We start from the raw sequence: 19,372 nt of genomic DNA, 5'->3' as shown, positions 1-19,372 counted from the left end.
AAAGTTAGCTTTAAATGTTTGTCTTTTGTAAAATATAAGCTATATGTTTACTTTCATTCTTCATCTTTTTCTGTTTACTTTATTTTAATTTGTTGTCCCTTAGTTTGCATGCTTTGATTTGATGTTTCAGTACCAGTTACTGTTGTCTCCTCAAATCTCCAAGGAGAACCACGTCGAGCTGGAAGGGCGAGCTCAAAAGCAAGCCCAAAACCAAGTCCAAGTAGTAAGACTCATAATACACAACATATAACATATATAACCAGAGCTAGTATTGTAGTGGTGTATTGTTGGTCAGAAACACAATTTTAATCATTTTGAAGTGTTTTAATTAAAGAAATAAACTTTTTTAACAGAAATTTACAATATTTTTAAAGAGTTGAAACTGCGCACTGGGGTAAATTTTAAAAGAATTTTAAGTAAATATGTTGGAACTTTTTTGAATGCAAATATTTCTGTCTTTGGTCAAGAATATCAGATAAAAAAGATAAAAACTCTTTAGGTATAACCTGATGTTTTTACATCTAGAAACTTTATAAAGTTCCTGAAAGATGCCCATACTACTGGTAGCACAAAGTACCCGAAAATTGCCCATACTATCGGTAGCACATTCTAAATTTCCCTAAACACGTCACAACTTTGTGTAAATATCCAAATGAACATGTTTGATAGAGTTGCCAATAACATTTTAATTTCAGGGAGCTAATTTTCATAGCACATTTTTTAATGGTTTTAGTTTTGACATATGAATTAACACAACTTATAACCATAACCTTTTTATAGTTATTTTTTACAAATATTTTATACTTTTATTTTTATTAACTAATTACATAATTAAAGTAATGATTTTGTTTTAATTTTTACTTAGTTCTTTTCAATAGAATTAAATTTTAGTTTCTGCAACCAGAAAGTTTTTGAGAGAATTTTAAATTTATTTTTAGCTGCATAAGAAAAGTTTAAATTTGTTAATTTTATAATGTATTGAACCATTTATGTTTGTTAGATATATTATTTTCTTCTTTATATCTTTCAGTCAAACTTATATGTGTTTAAATGCTTATACAATTTTATTTATTAGCTTCCTGCGTTTATAGGCTGATATATATTTTCCTTATTTTTATTTTAATTAACATTCAAATAAGAAACAGTTTTCTATATCAAACTTGTTTCTAAATATTAATATTTTCATTTTGAGAAGGGAAGTTTTATATTAGAACTGCATGCACACCAGTATTATGAATGAATTTTCCCATTAATAAGCAGCATTTTATTATAATCCAGCTTGTTTACCAATAAAATAGAAAATAGAAATTTTCATACTTTTATATAAAGCGTTAGTAATTATTCTTTTGTATCTGACTTAATCAGTTAAATAAAGCCCTTCTGCACTAGTGAATTAAAATACATGATTGCTCGGTGATTGATAAATATTTTTTTTGGTAATTCCATCCATCATATCATGAATACTAAAAACCAAACCTATGTTTTGATTATAAATAAAAATTGAGATAGGGTAGAACATATGATTTACAATAATTTCTTTTAAGTCGAAATATGTTGAAGTGTCCTATTGACCTGAAGATGTCTTCTATTCATTTTTGTGTGCTGTCTGGGTTTTCTGGAAACTAATGTTGCCTTTTATCAATATTTAGATATTTTTTTTTAAAACACAGTGTATACAGGAGACGAGATAGTTGTTAAAAAAAATAATAGCCCACTAAAAGGGGGGAACAGAAAAACCTGAAATAACCACATTCCCCATTTAATTGATAACCAATTATTTGAATTAAGTCCACCAGTTTGATTTTAACAAGGGGAAAATGGACTTATTTCCGCTGAATGAAGATTTCTCTATGTAATTTCATCAATCATTTGTTTTTTAGCTTGAAAGGAAAATATGCAATGAAGCAAATTTTGACTGTTGAACGATATCCTGGTTTCAATTTACAACAAATAAAACCGATTTTATTTGACAAGAAACACATATTTTGGCAATAAAATCATAAACTAAATGGCTTATGTAGATATTAGCACACAAAGCTTTTATTATTATACAATGACCAAAGCATGACAGGGTGACAGTTAGCTTAGGTTAGTGGCTTTATTGCTGGCACTGGCTGCATGATCTTGCATTTCATGCTGATAAATGTAAGTTTCTATGATAGAGCCAGAGAAGAAACGATCACGTTCCAAATCACCATTTGGGAAACTGTTTTCTCGTAAAAAAGACGACCCTTTGCCAGCTTTCCTAGGACAAGGTAAAACGTCCACGCTAAGAGTGATAAAAATAAATTTGCATGAGTTAAGGTTATATAACCAAGAATACTTCTGAAGCAGATATTGTAGTAGCTAGATATCTAATGTAAATGTGTCTTTGTTGTATGTAAAGAATTCCTTCTATACATTACTTTTGTTTGCACTGTAAAATTCCTTTCTATATTCTATATTCTTCAAACACACACTTATGTATATGTGTGCAGTATAGATCTGCATGATCTTGTAAAGTATTGTCATGTTAGCAGTGTAGTCATGCATTTTGTCTCTCTAAATGTCAAATGTGAAGTATTTTTTATAGCTAAAGAAATATTCAGGTAACTTTTTCTATTCTTGTGTTCCCTTTAATTGATGGTATTTTAATATTGTTTTCTTCTGAAAATTTACAGAACCATCAGCTAGTGCTAGTGAGGCTGTACACCAGGAGGGTACATTAACACGTAAACATGATTGGATTGCAGAAGGCAAACGATCCCAGAGCAGGTACGATTAATTTAATGCTACATTCAAAATGGTGTATTTGGGTATATATTGTTGGATTGGATATTGTGCCTAGAATTGCTAAACAAACAAACAAAATGTTGCTTAAGCCAATCATTATGCTAAAGATTGAAAATTTACAAAAATTGATAATTTTAGAAGCATTTCTATTTGTTGAAGGCTACACCATATATGATGTATTTAAGGGGGATAGGGGAAAGTACTCTTAAAATTTAATGATTGATGATGATGACTTAAATATCTTTAGAAATGAAGAAAATACTGAAAGTATGTTGCTATTAGTATTAAAAGCATCTGTCATCAGATTATATATTTTATATTTGGAAGAACAATTATCACAATAATCTTTGTATTTGTATATTTGTATTGACTTGATTTTATTAACTATGAAAAAGAAATGATGTATCTTTTAATGTTTTACAGATCCTGGGACAAAGTACATGTGGTGCTACATGGTAATACAATATCCTGTTACAAAGACAAGAAGATTGCCAAACAGGTCAGTAGATGCTAAGACAATAAATAGGCAATACTTAGATGTGCAAACTAAATCTAGTATGCTTCAAACATTTTGTTAGGAATGATGAAGTAATTTATTTGATGCTGAAACTTTTCTCATTTGCTTGACTGCCAAATTTAAGAGAATTTTTACATGCAATATGTATCCTCTTGTAAATTGTATTATCTGAAGGGAAATTTTAACACCATCAAATAGAATGGCTGTTATATTTTACTTTATTCTTGTAACAGTTTTGATAGGTTATATGAGGCAAATCTTGCACAGCTGTTTAATTTATGTTATACTCTATCTGTTGAATAGTGCATTAATTAAAACCGCCACTATTTCTGTATTTTATATTGTATATAATTATATACTTATTTATTTCAGGACCCTGAAAATAGAGTTCATCATGAATCAGCAATAGTTTTAAATGATGCTACATGTAATAGGGCTATGGATTACACCAAAAGACCATTTGTCTTACGTGTCCACCTTCCTAATGGTGGAGAATATCTCTTCCAAGCTAAAGATGAGGTATTTAATTTACTATAATGTTGAATTTATAAAATAATGCCTATGAATTTTCTCTGCATATATATTTTACAGCTTAAATTCACGAAAAAGTGATATTTTCTTAGCATCGTTTTTAATTATAAATACTTTCTGCATAGTTAATGTAACAGATCTGCAATTAAATATTTGGTTATAAACATGGCATTCTATAAACCACTCAATTTGCAACTATTGTGAGAATAAATAAAACAACACAAATTTGAATTCAAAAATATACGGAATATGTGACACTTGGATTTCCCATGTATAAGAACATCAAGACATATGAGAAGGTCTTGAAAATTTATTGTCATGAAGTTGTGGAGAGAGAAGTTAACAAGAATTAAAGTAAAATAAGTTTACAGTATACGCTATACATGTCATACAATTGTTATTTTCAGGTTGAAATGGAACAATGGATACAGATGATAAGCCAAGGAACTGGTGCCGAGGGAACTTCCAGAATGCCAACTAAGTCTCAAACACTACCAGCTAGAATGGAAACAGATAAGAAAGAAGAACACAAGAAGAAAGGAATATTTACATTGAAACGCAAATAAATTGAACATTTTGTTAAACCGCTTTGTTAGGAATCTCACATCTTAATTGTTTATTCATAATTATGTTATAGGAGAAATAATAGGATCGGACCCAGAGAGATTGAGCCAGTAAATTTTAATATGTTATCCAAGAATGAAATTAAGAATAAATAAATTTAAAGTAAATTTCTTTGCTCAAGATTTAAAGTTCCTATAAATGTTTATCTCTATAGTGAAGTCCTAAGATGAGATTCCTGCCAAAGTTATGTGGTGGCCTTGTATGTAACGCTGATGTGGGATAGAACAATATCAAAACATAATTTCTACATTTTTCATGTTGATTGTTGTCTTTACAGAGTAGCTCTGTGCTTACGTTGTATGGAAGAGTGAATATATCACCCACATCATAAAGATCAAAAACTTGGAATAAATGTGAACAAATATTGATAGACTTGTCAAATCTTCAAGTGAATATGGGGACAAAGTGCATTATTTAGTTTTTGTATATAAAGCTTTTTTTATTTGTTTTGTATGTAGACGATGTAAATTAGTGTCCACTTTTAAGTTAAACTTGTTTTTATTGACCGTAGTGATCCCCCTTTTTAAAGATCCTAGATCCATCATTAAACCAATTTGTTATGTTTTTATTACTATTTAAATTTTTTAAATCTATTATTTTTTTTCTGCTCTTTGCTTTAAGCCATAATAGATAATATATATAATTGTTAAACAAATTGTTAAATCATTATCATTTATATGTTAATCAGCTTATCAGATATGAAACCAAGTGTTGTGTCCTCTCACTTGTGCAGCTAGTATGTCACGTTGTAGTCTGCTGTTTTTTCTTCATTGGTGATTTTGTTTTACTTTAAAATAAATTATTTAAATAAATTACTTTATAATTAATTCAGCAAAAAACTTAACTTTTTACATGTAGCTGGGCATTTAGCAAACTATAATTGTAGTTCTATTATAATATGAATGTAATTGCTAGACCCCTATAGTGGCATGCTAAAATATAACTTGTTAACTTTTGGTAGGTTGTTTTGAGCAAAAATATTGTAATAGGATGAAATTAACAATTTTGAGGCATTTATAAATTTATGAATTATGAATTGGTAACTTTTACATAACAAAATGTTCTTTTTTACAAAGTGAGTGTGTTCATATTAGGTGCACAATATAGAAAATGTTTTCCCCCCAAACTAAACAAGAAATATGTAAACAAGATGCTTTCCTGGGATGGGATGGATTCATTGCATTATTTATAGTTAAAAGGTTGTATTTGTAATACTAATCCTACATCACAGAAGGATGCCAGCTTCATGGGGTTTTGTATTGCTTGAATCATGAAAAAATAAAAGAATTACAATATACATTTTGTTCTTTGTATTTGTTTTTTTACACAGGCATTTTAATTTCCCCTTGTGTCTTTGTTGACTAGCCTGATTATAAAAAAAACTTGAAACAATAGGAACCATTGTTTTTCAGAACAGCAATATTATAGGTAAGCTTTTAAATGTGGTCATTTCGGATCATTTCTGTGTTTCAATGTGACTTATTTTGGTGCAGAAGTACTCTTCTATAGGTATAAATTATGGAATAAGGCAAATATGATGTGATAAGAATGCCAATGAGACAACTGACCACCAGATCCCATATACATAGATATTATCTGTCATGCCTTCAATAATGAGCAAACCCATACTATAAGGTAAATAGCAAGTCCATATGAAGAGGGACAACACAGGACATTTGGCTTGAATAGACTACCAATTTCCTAGAAGTCAACCCCTAATAAAACCCCTATTTTATTACAAGACAACATTTCTGTTACATTTAATGAACATATGACATAATCTTGTTACAAACTTAAGTATATGCAAGAAACTATGTTACTGTAACATTTAGTTGAGATTACAAGACCCTCTGAAAATGGCCCTAGCCTGAAATTAATTTATTGGAAATTAGCACTTTATTTCAGTTACATGAACTTGAACAACTTGAATTTTTAAATCGAACCTGTATATAGTATAACCATGTTTTCTTTCTTCAAAACTTTTGAATTTGGGTGGATTGCTGAAATTGTTTTATGGAGGTGAATCTTGCTTTTATTCCTGCTTTTGGTACTAGTCTTCAGTCCAAATTAGTTTTTAGTATAAAGTAGTTATGATAAACTACCTAATCAAGTTCACCTTAACCAATTAAAAGATATTTCTACGGCTATATTTATTGCTGTTGTTTCATGGCAATGAACTAGGATAAAGAGTGCAAAATGATTCACAAGTAAAAATATCCATATAATATAAGAATGTAAACCGTAACATCACCTTCAAATAAACTCATCATAGATACCAGGATTAAAATTTTATATTTACGCCAGACACTTGTTTCGTCTACAAAAGACTCATCAGTGTTGCTCGAATCAAAAGATGTTTAAAAGGCCAAATAAAGTACAATGATATGATAATTGCAGTTACCAGGATTAATGCAGTAAATGAAAAACCATAAGAACCTACATATAGTAGATTAACCTACAACTATACTGCACATACTAGTACCTGTCTCTATTTCCACATTAATACAATTTTACGGTAAAATACTGTATTCATAAGAAATTAAAACGATATTCTATAAAAAAAATTAAAATGTCTTCTGAAATGGGAAGTAAGAAACCATATTCAAAATTATTAAAGGAACACAAATCTTTCAAAATATTTGAAACCAATTTTGAGCCTGTCCCAAGTCAGGAGCCTCTGGCCTTTGTTAGTCTTGTATGATTTATAATTTTTGTTTCTTTTGTATGATTCGGAGTTACGTATTAAGTCCATTATCACTGAACTAATATACATTTTTGTTTAGGGGGGGCTGAAGGACGCCTCCGGGTGCGGGAGGTTCTCGTTGCATTGAAGACCCATTGGTGGCCTTCGGCTGTTTTCTACTCTATGGTTGAATTGTTGTCTCTTTGACACATTTCCCATATTTCTATTCTCAAATTTTTATCATATGCACTCCTTATTTTGCTTGTAAATGTAAACACCGTCCCAAAGTTAACTTACATTTTTTTCAGGACCACATTACTTCTAAACTGGTTGGGCACTGATGAGGTCCTATAGTGTTGCATTTGGAGCCAGTCAGCGGAAACGGTCTACCCGTAAACGAGATAAAGCGTCAATCATTTCATATTCCTATCCTGGTACTTTTTTGCACTAAAATGGAAGTTATTTTTATGCGACTGTCGTACAAGTGAGAGGTTTAGCGCTATAAAACCAGGTTCAATCCGCCATTTTCTACATTTGAAAATGCCTGTACCAAGTCAGGAATATGTTGTCCATTCGTTTTTGATGTGTTTTGTCACTTGAATTTTGTCATGATTAGGGACTTTCCGATATGATTATCCTCTGAGTTCAGTATTTTTGTGATTTTAATTTTTACACACAAACCATGTCAATTGTAGCATTATTTTCATAATCTGCAAGCATTTAGAGCGACTTTGTTTTTCACTATTGTAACTGTAGCCTCATTATCGCACCAGAAAGGGTAAACAGTAATTGGACCACCTGGAACCCCATAGAACAGCTACCTCTATTAATGGGTACAGGTTCAGGAAAGTCCTAACTTGTAATAGTATAGTGCATAAGGTAATTGAAATTGTCCTGATCATGAATATTAACACGAGTTTATCTTATGATAACCCCACAACCTTGAGTTGATAATGCATCTGTAAATAGTTCCACCAGAGACATATAATACAATTACATTGTATTATATGTCTCTGGTTCCATGACTAAACTTGAAAAATAATTATAAAAATTCAATTGCTGAAAACCGTGTGGCATTTCATTCATTTGCCATTCTTATGTAAAAATAATGTTGCAGATCATTGACGCTAGTGGACAGATACGTCAGATATGAACCACAAGAGCGACCAGGAAGAATCATCTTTTTTGTGCATTTCCCTTTCCTATACATTTTTTTTATATATAAACTCAAATATGCGGTCATCTCTATTAGTAGGCAGTCCAGCTTCCATATTTCAGTGTCCAGTATAATATCTTGATATTCAAATCCTTTGACAGGACCTAGTGTTTTATGACTAGCTACCGGTATGTTAAGTCTCCTTTAAATAATCATCATTATAGCCATGGTTCTTTGCTGATGGTGAACCTATGGTTAAAAATCATTAAGTATTAAATATAAAATGTTTGAAATGTGGTAGTTATGCTTTGAAATGTTGCAAAGTATGTTTTAGCTGGAAAGACAACCAAAAGTTAAACTAACAAACAAAAATACATCTGGCACCATTTTATACAGAAAAGTGGCCATGGACTAGGACCGATATGACTAGGACCGATATGACAAACTTTAAACGCGTCGGATGTATCGTATTTACATAGCCATGAATTTTCTCCCTATACTCATAATTACATCAATGGCTTCATTAATCTTAACATAGGACATTGAACAATAATGTTTATCAGTAAAATCATTTATGCTTTTATGATCGTGAGGGGAAGGCAAATATAATATAAATCTTCTTTTATGGTGTACGTCCCCTCTGCTATGCATATTGGACTAACCCTGTAATACTGAAAGGGAGTGCTCAAACCATAAATGTATCTAATTTCTTCCTCAATTGATATTAAATATTTTGTTATATTGGGTTGTGACTCTGAAAATCTATTTCTGCATTCCTTTCAGGTATATAATTTTATTTTTGATATCTCTGTATCAAAACGATGTAGTAGGCATTACATAAGTAACAGATAAAAGCTCTGTCAGGACAACTAAACAATTCAAATCTAAGCTTATTCACATTAACCGGGGAAATATCTTCACTTTGAAATTCATCTAAAACTAGTAATTTTTAACAGATTTCACATTACTGTTGGATGCACTGGGTAAATATAATGGAGTGACTCCATTATCAGTGTATGAATTCTGCTCTCAACTTTTGTTGACGAAAAAAGTGATACAACTCTGCAATTTTGTTGGGAATGGCCAGATGAGTTGCACTCAGAACACATATGCTTAAAACGGCAGCACACTCCCTGGCACCATTAAAATTGTTACAGATCTCTTACCCCTTCAGACCACCTTGTATTTTTGTTAGATTGTGGCTGGTATTTGCCAGTCTATATTGAACAGAAAGCTGTTGTGTGATCTGCCATACGACATTTTACATATGTTTAGACTAGCCCCAGTTGTAACCAAATTTAGAATTTCGCAATCCCTCTTACTGCAATCTATTTTTTGTAAATTTTCCCTCAACAAAGTTGCAGCTTTCGTAGAGAACATATTACGATAGTCATACAATTTATCTTCAAACATTTGCAGATATCAATGATGCCATCTTGATAGGCGTCTAATTCGGCACGCCTATCGTGAAAAGCAGTTGCCATTGGCCCTTTCATATTTCCAAAAAGCCCAAATAAATTTCTGCCAAGACAACTTTTTAGAAGACCAAAGAGCAGTCTGTACCAATAATTTCTTATACCTATACCAAACCTATTGCAACTAAAATTTTCAATTACAAACACGTTTTGCAGGATCTCGATATTGACGACTTCAAGTCTAAACATCCTGATTGCACTTGTGCTAGTTCCTTAATTCACATATAATCCTGCTGGCCACGTTATTACCGGTGACCTCAACATTGTTAATAACACTTCTCTACGAAATGTGTTATCGAAAGGTCCCAAAAATATCGTGAGCCTAAATCCATCAATTGAAAATATACAACTTTAAAATTTTGATGGATTCAGTCGAGGATTATGCCAGGCAATGGGCTAAGCGCGACCGGTTTTGAAAGCTCTTCAGACGGCTTATGTTTGCAATTCCTTGCTTATACCGACTCTAAATAAAGCTTTATGTCTTATGTCTTATGTCTTATGTCTAGGGAAGACGTAGACACTCTTTCCGAATGGATTAAAGCAGTGAGGTCGTTGATAAAAATCAGAACTAAGAAACTGAATGGGTCCATCAATGCCCATGCTACGTCAATCTTTAAAGACCCAAAAGTTGCAAAACACCTATCCGACTTACATGACAAATATGTTGTTGTCCCCGCAGATAAAGCCCCAAATAACATCGTTTTTGTGTGTAAAAGACATTACATTAACTGATTAATAAACGAATTAGGTATTGACAATTTACTTGGAAACTCAACATATACCCCCACGACACTTACCAAAGAGGAAATCCTGTTTAATCATAGGTCTGTTTTCTATGTTCCTTTGGAATTTTAACCAAAGATGAAGAACTGGAACTTCCATCACTGTATTGGATACCTAAACTACATAAGTGTCCTTACAAACAACGGTATATTGCTGGGTCTTCCACGAGTGCTCCACGAAACCTCTTTCTAAACTATTAACATCTATTTTATCAGCAATCAAAGACGGGCTTCAAAGTTATTGTGAAACTGCCTATTCTAGAGGTGGCGTGAATCAGATATGGATACTTAAAAATTTCAAAGATCTTTTAGAATACATACAATCTAACTCTCTTTCATTTGTAACAGTATTAACACATTTGACTTTTCTACTCTTTACACAAGTATTCCACATTTCAAACTAAAAGACAAATTGAAAGAGTTGGTATTGCTTTGCTTCATCAAAAAGAATGGCCAACGTAGATACAAGTATCTTGTCTTAGGGAGGGATAAATCCTACTTTGTAAAGGATCCCTCTGATTCAAACAAAAAATTCTCTGAAACTGATATTATCAAGATGCTGGATTTCTTGATTGACAACATCTTTGTTACGTTTGGAGGATGTGTTTTTCAACAGACTGTCGACGTTCCAAAGGGAACAAACTGTGCCCCTCTACTTGCCGACTTGTTTCTTTATTATTATGGGGCTGACGTCATGTAGGATATTGGTCTGTAGTTGATTGGTTCAAACTGTTCCCCTTTTTTGAATACTGGACAAACGTTTTCTGTTTTCCATAATTGTGGTTCCACTCCTGTGTCGTATATTCTTTTAAGGACAAGTTGAACTATAGAAGCATTTTCAATGGCTAGTTCTTTAAGAATCATAGTGGAGATGTTATCTGGACCCGCAGCTTTATAGGGATATATACCCTTTTGATTTAGTAGTTTCTGTATTCCATCGTGATGATGGTTATATATATCAGGTGCGGTTGGGTGTTGGCCATACATGTTGTATCTTTCGGCTTAAATTCTGTGTCGTTGTGGTCATATTGACTTGAAAATGCTTCCCGGAACTGTGCATTTAAGATGTTGGTTTTGTCAGTTGGGTCGTCGTGTAGTAGACCTGTTAATTTTAGAGGTGGTATGCTACTCCCATCTGACCGTTTATGTTAATGAACGGGCCAGAATACTTTTGTGCAGTCAGTACCTCTATCCAACTCACTACTAGATGTAACGATGTCTTCCAATATGCCTTTCTAAGTTCTTTTGTGGTTTTTCTCTTTATGAAGCAGTGTCTCATTTATCACCTGATTTTTTCTTCTTTTTATTTTCTCCTTATTTTCTTCTTATTATGAAGTATTCTCAGGTCTGTTGTAATCCATGTGAAACCATCCTTTTTACGGGCTGCCTTGTTTGCTATACTCGTTATTGACGCTCTCTTCTATAGTGTTGTTACAAATATATACATATACTGCACACATTGACATGTTTAATAATCTTGCATTATCATAGACTGAGCGGACTCTAAACGAAATTACCAAGATTCAAGATTCAGCTGGGATTTTATTATCCAATTGGATGTTACCATATTCTATTACCATCTACAGTATTGAGTACATTTTATGATTATATTTATCTGTTTATACAGACTCTCACTATCACGGCACGGTATCAAATCATACATATGTTCTATAGAGGTTTCTACTGATTCATCTATGTATTTGGTAAGGATTGACCTCCGAACTTGTTCTCCTAAGGTGATTTTCACATACTAGTATTCACTATTAATGTAATTTCTACAAATGGAAATTGTGAGATTTATAACCTGCATGTCATGATTTATCATCTAAAACTTAAGCAGTAAACAATCTTTAAAGTCAGTAGAATGTAAGATACATTAATTTTGCCGTACAATTTCCACATAAGAAAATGCCTGTACCAAGTCAGAAAAATGGCAGTTATTATCCATTCGGTTGAGCTTGGGATTTTTTCATTTGATAAGGGACTTTCCTTTTTGAATTTACTTCAGAGTTCAGTATTTTTGTAATTTTACTTTTTAATGCCTGTACCAAGGCAGGAATGTGACTGTTGTTTCCCATTCGTTTGGTGTGTTAAATTGAGCTTTTGGCTTTGCCATTCCATAAAGGACTTCCCGTTTGAATATTGCTAGGAGTTCAGTATAGTTTTGTTATTTATCATTTCTTTTTTAAAATAATTACATCCATGAATAAATTAAGATTCTTTGAAAGTTTTGAATTTGATGAATAAAGAATATTTATTTGTTGTAAAAAAAAAAAAAAAGATTCTTTGAAAGTTACTGACATCATGCTAAAGTTACGGACATCCCTATTGGTATAAGGAAAAAAGTTACGGACAAGTTGTTTTGAAGTTACGGACATCATAAGTGTTTTGGCAAATCGTGCTGTAATCGTTTATTTTGTAGTAACAAACCTCGTTTTACATTGCATAGTTTCCCTAAAAGATTTATCTAACTTTTTTATTACTGAACATTTCTTTTGTATTCATGGTATTGTAATTATATAGGAGCAAACTTTCTAACCGAAGCCAGGCGGATCCATCTTGGGCTGTGGGTAACTTAAGTTACCCACAGCCGTTTAAGCACAGTGACTATATCAGATTCACAATCATTTTTTTTAGATTGTATCGTGTATATCAAATTACGGAATTGGTACTATTCTGCCCCTGATTCGTATCTTATTTTCCACTATATCTACTTTCGATTTGGTCTTTGTTTTGTTATTTCGAAACTATCTTATGTTTAAAAATATGTCTTATTCTAAAGAAATATTGAGAAATCTTTACTTCACATACAACGACAACGAGCAAAGACAAATATATGATAGGAATTGCAGGTAGTAGATCAACGCAAAATCTAATTTGTACATCTCTAAGGACCCCACTGGAAATACAAATTTCTATAACTTTGTAGGTCATCCTAAGGTATTTAGGCTGTAGTGAAAATCTAGTATGTATAATTTTAACTGATTTTAAAATCTAGTTTAATATCAAAATATCATGACAATTTCCATAATTTTATTTTTTGAATTACAATTTTTAGTAAAAGTTTGTTTTAAATCCACAGGAGTTTAAAATCCTATCAATAACGTGGTAAAAATATACCAATGACGACTATCACAGTAGAGTTTCTCTCAAAGAGAGAAAGAAGCTCTTCGAGACAAGCTCTACTGTGATAGTCGTGTTCGGTATATTTTTACCACATTATTGATAGGATTTAGAAAGAAGCTCTTCCAGAGAAGCTTTACTGTGAAAGTCGTGTCCGGTATATTTTTACCACATTATTGATAGGATTTAGAAAGAAGCTCTTCCAGAGAAGCTAAACTGTGATAGTCGTGTTTGGTATATTTTTTACCCCTGTTATTGATAGGATTTCAAACTACTGTGTTTAAATCATAGGAAGGCGTCCCAGAAAAATGCCTTGCCAGACATTATAATTATTTGGACTTGCCTCAGTAGTGCTATATTATATGTATTTATGCTATTTTAATTTCTTGTGTCTGTCAAAATTCATGCCTTTTATCTCGAATAAAATATATATATAGGCTAATTTAAATTATGTCTTAACCAAACATTCAGCTTAACTATTGTAGTATGTGAACCGAGATGTGAACATTTATTACCCATTTACATTATATTTTTACTCATTTTTATGCTATTTTCTTGAAAATGAACCCCTCTGATATATTTGACTTTTAAAAAGTGAGCCATACCAGTGACTTGTCAGTGAAAATATTTATATTGAAAAAAGACCCTCTTCCCCTGTGAAGATTATAGGAAGAGATGCTCATTTCCCCTGTGAAATAACAGAACATGTCAGAGTTTTATGGAGAACTGCATGCACATCGGAAGTTTTGAATAAGAATATAAAAAGGAAACTGATTTACCATTTTGGTGGAATTTTGGTAGTTCAATTATCCTAAAAATGGTAATTGGACTTTATATATTTAAGCAGTTTGTTTCATATATATAAGATTAATTAAATATTTTACAGCATTTGATTATTCATGGCAACTTCAAACCCATCACATTCTAGGATATCTAGTAGAGTAGACCAGTATGAGAGACTAAGTAATACACATTCTAACTGTAAGTACATGCAACATACAAATACACAATCCTTCTATGTATATGTTACAGTATTTTTTAAATAGTTACATATATCAATACACATGCCTTAATTTAAAAGTGATTTCCCATATCCTAAATTGACTTTCAAATTACAGCTTTAATAATAAGAGCTTAAGAGCTATTTATCTTACTAGATAGAACTGTTTTTTTGCAACAAAGAGTAAGTGATTCGCAGATCTTAATCTTTTGATTTTTTTATATGACTGCATTTTTTTTTTGTGGTAGTATATTGGTATCATGTGTTGTCGTCATCGTCATCCGAAGACAGTTTTTTCAATTCACAACAGCATAGTGTATTGCACAGAAGCAAAAAAATCAATATAAATTCAAATCATATAACCAATTCTAATTAGTTCTTTGACTATAGTTATTCTGTGTCAGAACCCTTTTATGTGTCAAATATATGATTACAATCCAAATTCAGACCTGTCTCAAGTGCTAATATTGTGTCCATTTTTGTCCCAACTGTTCAGGGTTGCACCTCTGCAGTTGTATTTGTAAGCCAAAAAAGTGTCCCATGAAATTGTGTCCCCTAGAACATTATTTCACAGTTCGTCTGTGAAATTTTGTTAAAGGGACAGAATATTACATTTGTAAACTATAAAATAGTGTCTCCCTTATAGAAAAATTGTCCCTAGTACTTGCACATAATTTCATGGATGTTTTATAAAAATATGTCACAAAGGACAATATTTCATAGTGAAGCTATTTTTTGCTGTCCCTAAAGAAGGGAAATAATTTAGAAATCATTTAAATATTTTAATCAATTAGTTAAATTATAATTGAAATTTAAATAAAGACAACACAGATGTCAACAAAAATGGAAAGTGATGAATATAAACAGCTGTATGATTATGTGTGTGATGGTTAATACCCTCAAGAATTTGAAAATAATGATAAATCATTTAGTAGGAAGGCAAAGCAGTTGCAAATTAAAAACAATGAAATGTATTATAATTTATATATACATGTTGACAAAAAAAACCACAAGAGAAAACATTAAAACTTGTAATGCATAAGGACAAATTGAAACAAGACCGAAAGGTATGTGCAAGAAGAAAAGGATATCAAGCATTTATGAATATTATTCAGCTGCGCTCAGCGAAGCAATTTATTTGTGCTTGTATAAATTTGTTTTATTTTTGCACCTAACATACTTGTACCATTCATCAAACTTCAAAGTTAAGGTGGAAATACATGTAGCTGAATATTTTGAGATCTTTCGAAATACTTTGCCTGTTAAAATGTTTTACACTTGGTTTGTTTTTTATTTTTGTTTCTCCATGTTTTTCTGTTGTGACCTAAAAAAATAAAGGTAGTTGTGTCTGATGACTTATTGTGGAATGAACAAATATTTTCAGACCACAGATCTATGATAAGAAACTGAAATTTGTCTAGGTTTTGTGTAAAAATCATTAGAATGACAGCTAGGATCCTTCACTTTTAATATCTCATTCAATATGGTATTTCCTGCAATAATTTTATGATAATTTAGGAATATGAACGTACCTTATTTTAGAACATTTCTACCATATTTATTTGTAGTACCAAGTAGAGGCAACAATAGCAGACGAAGTGGTCAGTGGGTGAATGGCAGACCATCACAATCATGGTCACATAACTCTCTGAGCAATCACAAACCAGAGAATCAGAATGATATGCTTTCAGGTATATTTTACTGTAATTACAGTAAATTTTAAATCTGCTGTTTTAGCCTGTAACTTCTTTGAGTGTCAAATGTTTTATTGTTTCCATGTTTAGCATGTTTAGTACCTTGAACAGTTGTGAAATCCATTGAAAAAACAAACCAAATTGACCTTTTCTTTACATTTTATCAGACTAATGGTTTTTGTGATCCTACTTTTAACTTTTCCGTACAAACATATAAATATAACATACACATGAATTCTGAATTTTTTAAATAAGAGCTGACAAATGTTTCAAATAAAGTAAAGCAGATGTTTATATCTGCCATTGGAAAAGTAATCCAGTAAATCATATTATTAGTTTCATAGTGTGCTAGTGACCTAATATGGTATATATGGGGTCAGTACATTCCATATGGGGTGAGCACACTAATGTAACGACTTTATCTTACCGACTATCTTAACGTGTGAAATTTAGACTATTGACCTATCAAAATAAGCAAGTCTTCAATACTGTTAAGAAACTACTTCCATTGATCCTACAAAAGCAGATGCCAACATTATAAACAACTTGTTAGGTTAAATGTGTTTTATGAATTTATTTCCATCTTAATCATTAATTTCTTCGTCTGTTGAAACCTTTAAGATTTTTTCCTCAGTACTGTTTTGTTTTTATAAAGGGACGTTACACCACTACTAATTGTGTATGAAATAAGCCCAGTCTCCTTTCTTACCTAATATGGAATATAAAGGGACATAACACCACTACCAATCGTGTATGAAATAAGTCCCGCCTCCCTTCTAACCTAATATGAAATATACACGGTCTCCACATAGACACCTTTAACCAATCATATTCCTAGAAATGTATAGGAGGTAAGATGATGTCAGATACTGCTTGTCTGTTCTTCATGTCTATTTTGATATGTCATAATGATGTTCAAAAAAATATATGTAATAGCCAACTTAGGGTTTTGATCCTGATTTTGCAGTTCATAGAACTTTGTTGTTTTAAAATGTGAAATGTCAAGAATTGTTATTACTATTATAAGATAGATGTGGTATGAGTGCCAATGAAAAACATCTTCATCAAAGTCACAATATATAAAAAGTTATCAATAAGGTCGAAATACAGCCTTCAACACAGAGCCTTGGCTCACATCGAATAGCAAGCTATAAAGGTCCCCAAAATTACTAGTGTGAACCCCACAGCCTTATCTATGTTAAAATGAGAAACATCTATAAACCACACCAACAAACTATAACCTCTGAGCAACAGGCTCCTGACTTAGGAATGATGCATAAATATATTCTGGACCTCAATTTTTTACAATTTAAACCCTTGAAACAGTATCTACTGATTTTAGAGCCTGCAATAGGATGGATTTAATGAAAAAAAATGTCATCACAAATGTTATCTGATTTTAGGTGATACAATTGAAGAGGCTAGATTACAGTCAATGCATATACCTATACATGCAGCTGCATATGATGGGAATGTGGTAAGTTTTCAGTTCTGTGTAAAAATTTGTCATATTACATATCCTATGAATAAGATTAGATGAGTGATATACAACAGCAACCCATTAATGGGTAAATTTTGAATAATTCTGAATAGTTTTTCACATAATTAGTTTGGGGTAAATTATGAATAATTCTGAACTTTTTTTCACATAATTTTATCACTGATGAGATACATATAAACATGGGAGAGACCCATAACATGCAGAAATTTTGATGCTATTGTAAATTTAGAAATTATTGGAAGCATTTATAATGGCCATTTTGGCATATCTAACAAAAATCAAGATAAATTACTGGTATTGCAATTTCAGGAAATAGTTTGATATAAATATACCGTAACATACCGTTTCAGGGTGTACTTCTATAGTTGGGTTGGTTTTTGATGTTGCCTTATTTTGTAAAATTATACATCAATATGAATTACATTTACAAAACACCTTTCAGGAACGTTTGGAAGCATTAATAAATACAGGAGTTCATATCAACTTTCAAGCAAGTCAGCACAAATATAAAGTAACCCCATTAATGATAGCAGCTAGTAGAGGCCTTTTAGAGGTTGTGAGGTTACTGATACAGAAAGGAGCTAAAATAGACCAGTTAGGTATGTGATTTGTCTCTTTTTATTCTTATTAAGATAGAGGTTTTTGTCTGTTTTTTAAATTTATCTAGAATTTTGTTTATTTATGATGGAGACAGCTGTCTCTAAATTGAAGACTGCAATATATAAGAATTATTGCTGAATACGAAAATGTTATAAATTAGGTCATTAGTTTTCTCAATTGAATTGATTCATATTTTTCATGTCAGGGCCTTTATAGCCGACCATATTGGATGTGTTTTCTCATTGTTGAAGGCGATACGGTTGCCTATAATTGCTTATATGTCCACTTCATCTGAACTTTTGAGGATAGTTATCTCATTGGCAATCATACTAAATCTCCTTAACTCTATATAGACAATTTTTTCCAATACAATCTTGTTTCTAAAAAGGGTTCTACCATAGCAAAATTATTTTAAGTAAGATTATAATGAAAAATTGCTTATGGTAAGTTCTTTTGATGATAATTCATTACATAAATGAATTCCAAATAACATGACATCTATTTGCAGACAATTTTAAGAGACCAGCTTTGATGTATAGTGTATTCAGCTGTAGTTTGCCTGTTGTTTATTATCTTATACTACACGGATCAGATGTTAACAAAGTGGACAGTTCTGGATGTAACTCAATACATTATGCTGCAATATGTGGGCATCTTCAGATTTTAAAGTTGCTATTTCAGGAAGGAGGTGCTAGCAGATACATTCCTAGTCAGATCAATATGGTAAAGATGTTTTTAATATAAACCTAAACTGTTTTACCATTATTAAAGAGCAAATTATTATACAATAACAAGGTCTTTGAATTTCTTAAGTTTTGACCTTGACTGGTGAAATGGACGAGGAAAAGCAATTTAAATACATGTTGAAATGACACATTTCCTTAATGTATTTTACTCTTCAAGGCATTCTAACC

The 19,372-nt window shown here is 31.6% G+C and overlaps 2 protein-coding genes across 15 annotated transcripts in view; both read left to right on the top strand.

Moving 5' to 3' along the window:
- The window catches only part of LOC134711637 (spectrin beta chain-like), a 50,915-nt gene extending 45,174 nt beyond the window's left edge, over positions 1-5,741 (top strand). For 4 of the 11 annotated variants that reach the window (XM_063572379.1, XM_063572381.1, XM_063572377.1 and 1 more), the window contains 6 exons: positions 131-223; positions 2,163-2,255; positions 2,661-2,754; positions 3,196-3,271; positions 3,662-3,808; positions 4,228-5,741. In XM_063572379.1, the coding sequence (XP_063428449.1) occupies positions 131-223; positions 2,163-2,255; positions 2,661-2,754; positions 3,196-3,271; positions 3,662-3,808; positions 4,228-4,386 (662 nt within the window). In that variant the 3' untranslated portion in view covers positions 4,387-5,741. The remainder of the gene's footprint in view (positions 1-130; positions 224-2,162; positions 2,256-2,660; positions 2,755-3,195; positions 3,272-3,661; positions 3,809-4,227) is intronic. The other 7 variants (XM_063572388.1, XM_063572384.1, XM_063572387.1 and 4 more) reach the window with 3 other exon arrangements.
- Positions 5,742-13,256: 7,515 nt separating this feature from the next.
- Positions 13,257-19,372, top strand: part of LOC134711636 (uncharacterized) — a 41,904-nt gene continuing 35,788 nt past the window's right edge. For 3 of the 4 annotated variants that reach the window (XM_063572375.1, XM_063572373.1, XM_063572376.1), the window contains exons 1-6: positions 13,257-13,392; positions 14,550-14,644; positions 16,232-16,354; positions 17,761-17,834; positions 18,301-18,457; positions 18,967-19,181. In XM_063572375.1, coding sequence (XP_063428445.1) covers positions 14,563-14,644; positions 16,232-16,354; positions 17,761-17,834; positions 18,301-18,457; positions 18,967-19,181 — 651 coding nt within the window. In that variant the 5' untranslated portion in view covers positions 13,257-13,392; positions 14,550-14,562. Of the gene's footprint in view, positions 13,393-13,452; positions 13,506-14,549; positions 14,645-16,231; positions 16,355-17,760; positions 17,835-18,300; positions 18,458-18,966; positions 19,182-19,372 lie in introns of those variants that run through there. The other variant, XM_063572374.1, reaches the window with a different exon arrangement.

The sequence above is a fragment of the Mytilus trossulus genome, chromosome 3, assembly GCF_036588685.1.
Source record: "Mytilus trossulus isolate FHL-02 chromosome 3, PNRI_Mtr1.1.1.hap1, whole genome shotgun sequence".
Lineage (NCBI taxonomy): Eukaryota > Metazoa > Mollusca > Bivalvia > Mytilida > Mytilidae > Mytilus > Mytilus trossulus.
The sequence above is the reverse complement of the archived record's forward strand: the minus strand, read 5'-3'. Positions and strand labels throughout refer to the sequence as shown.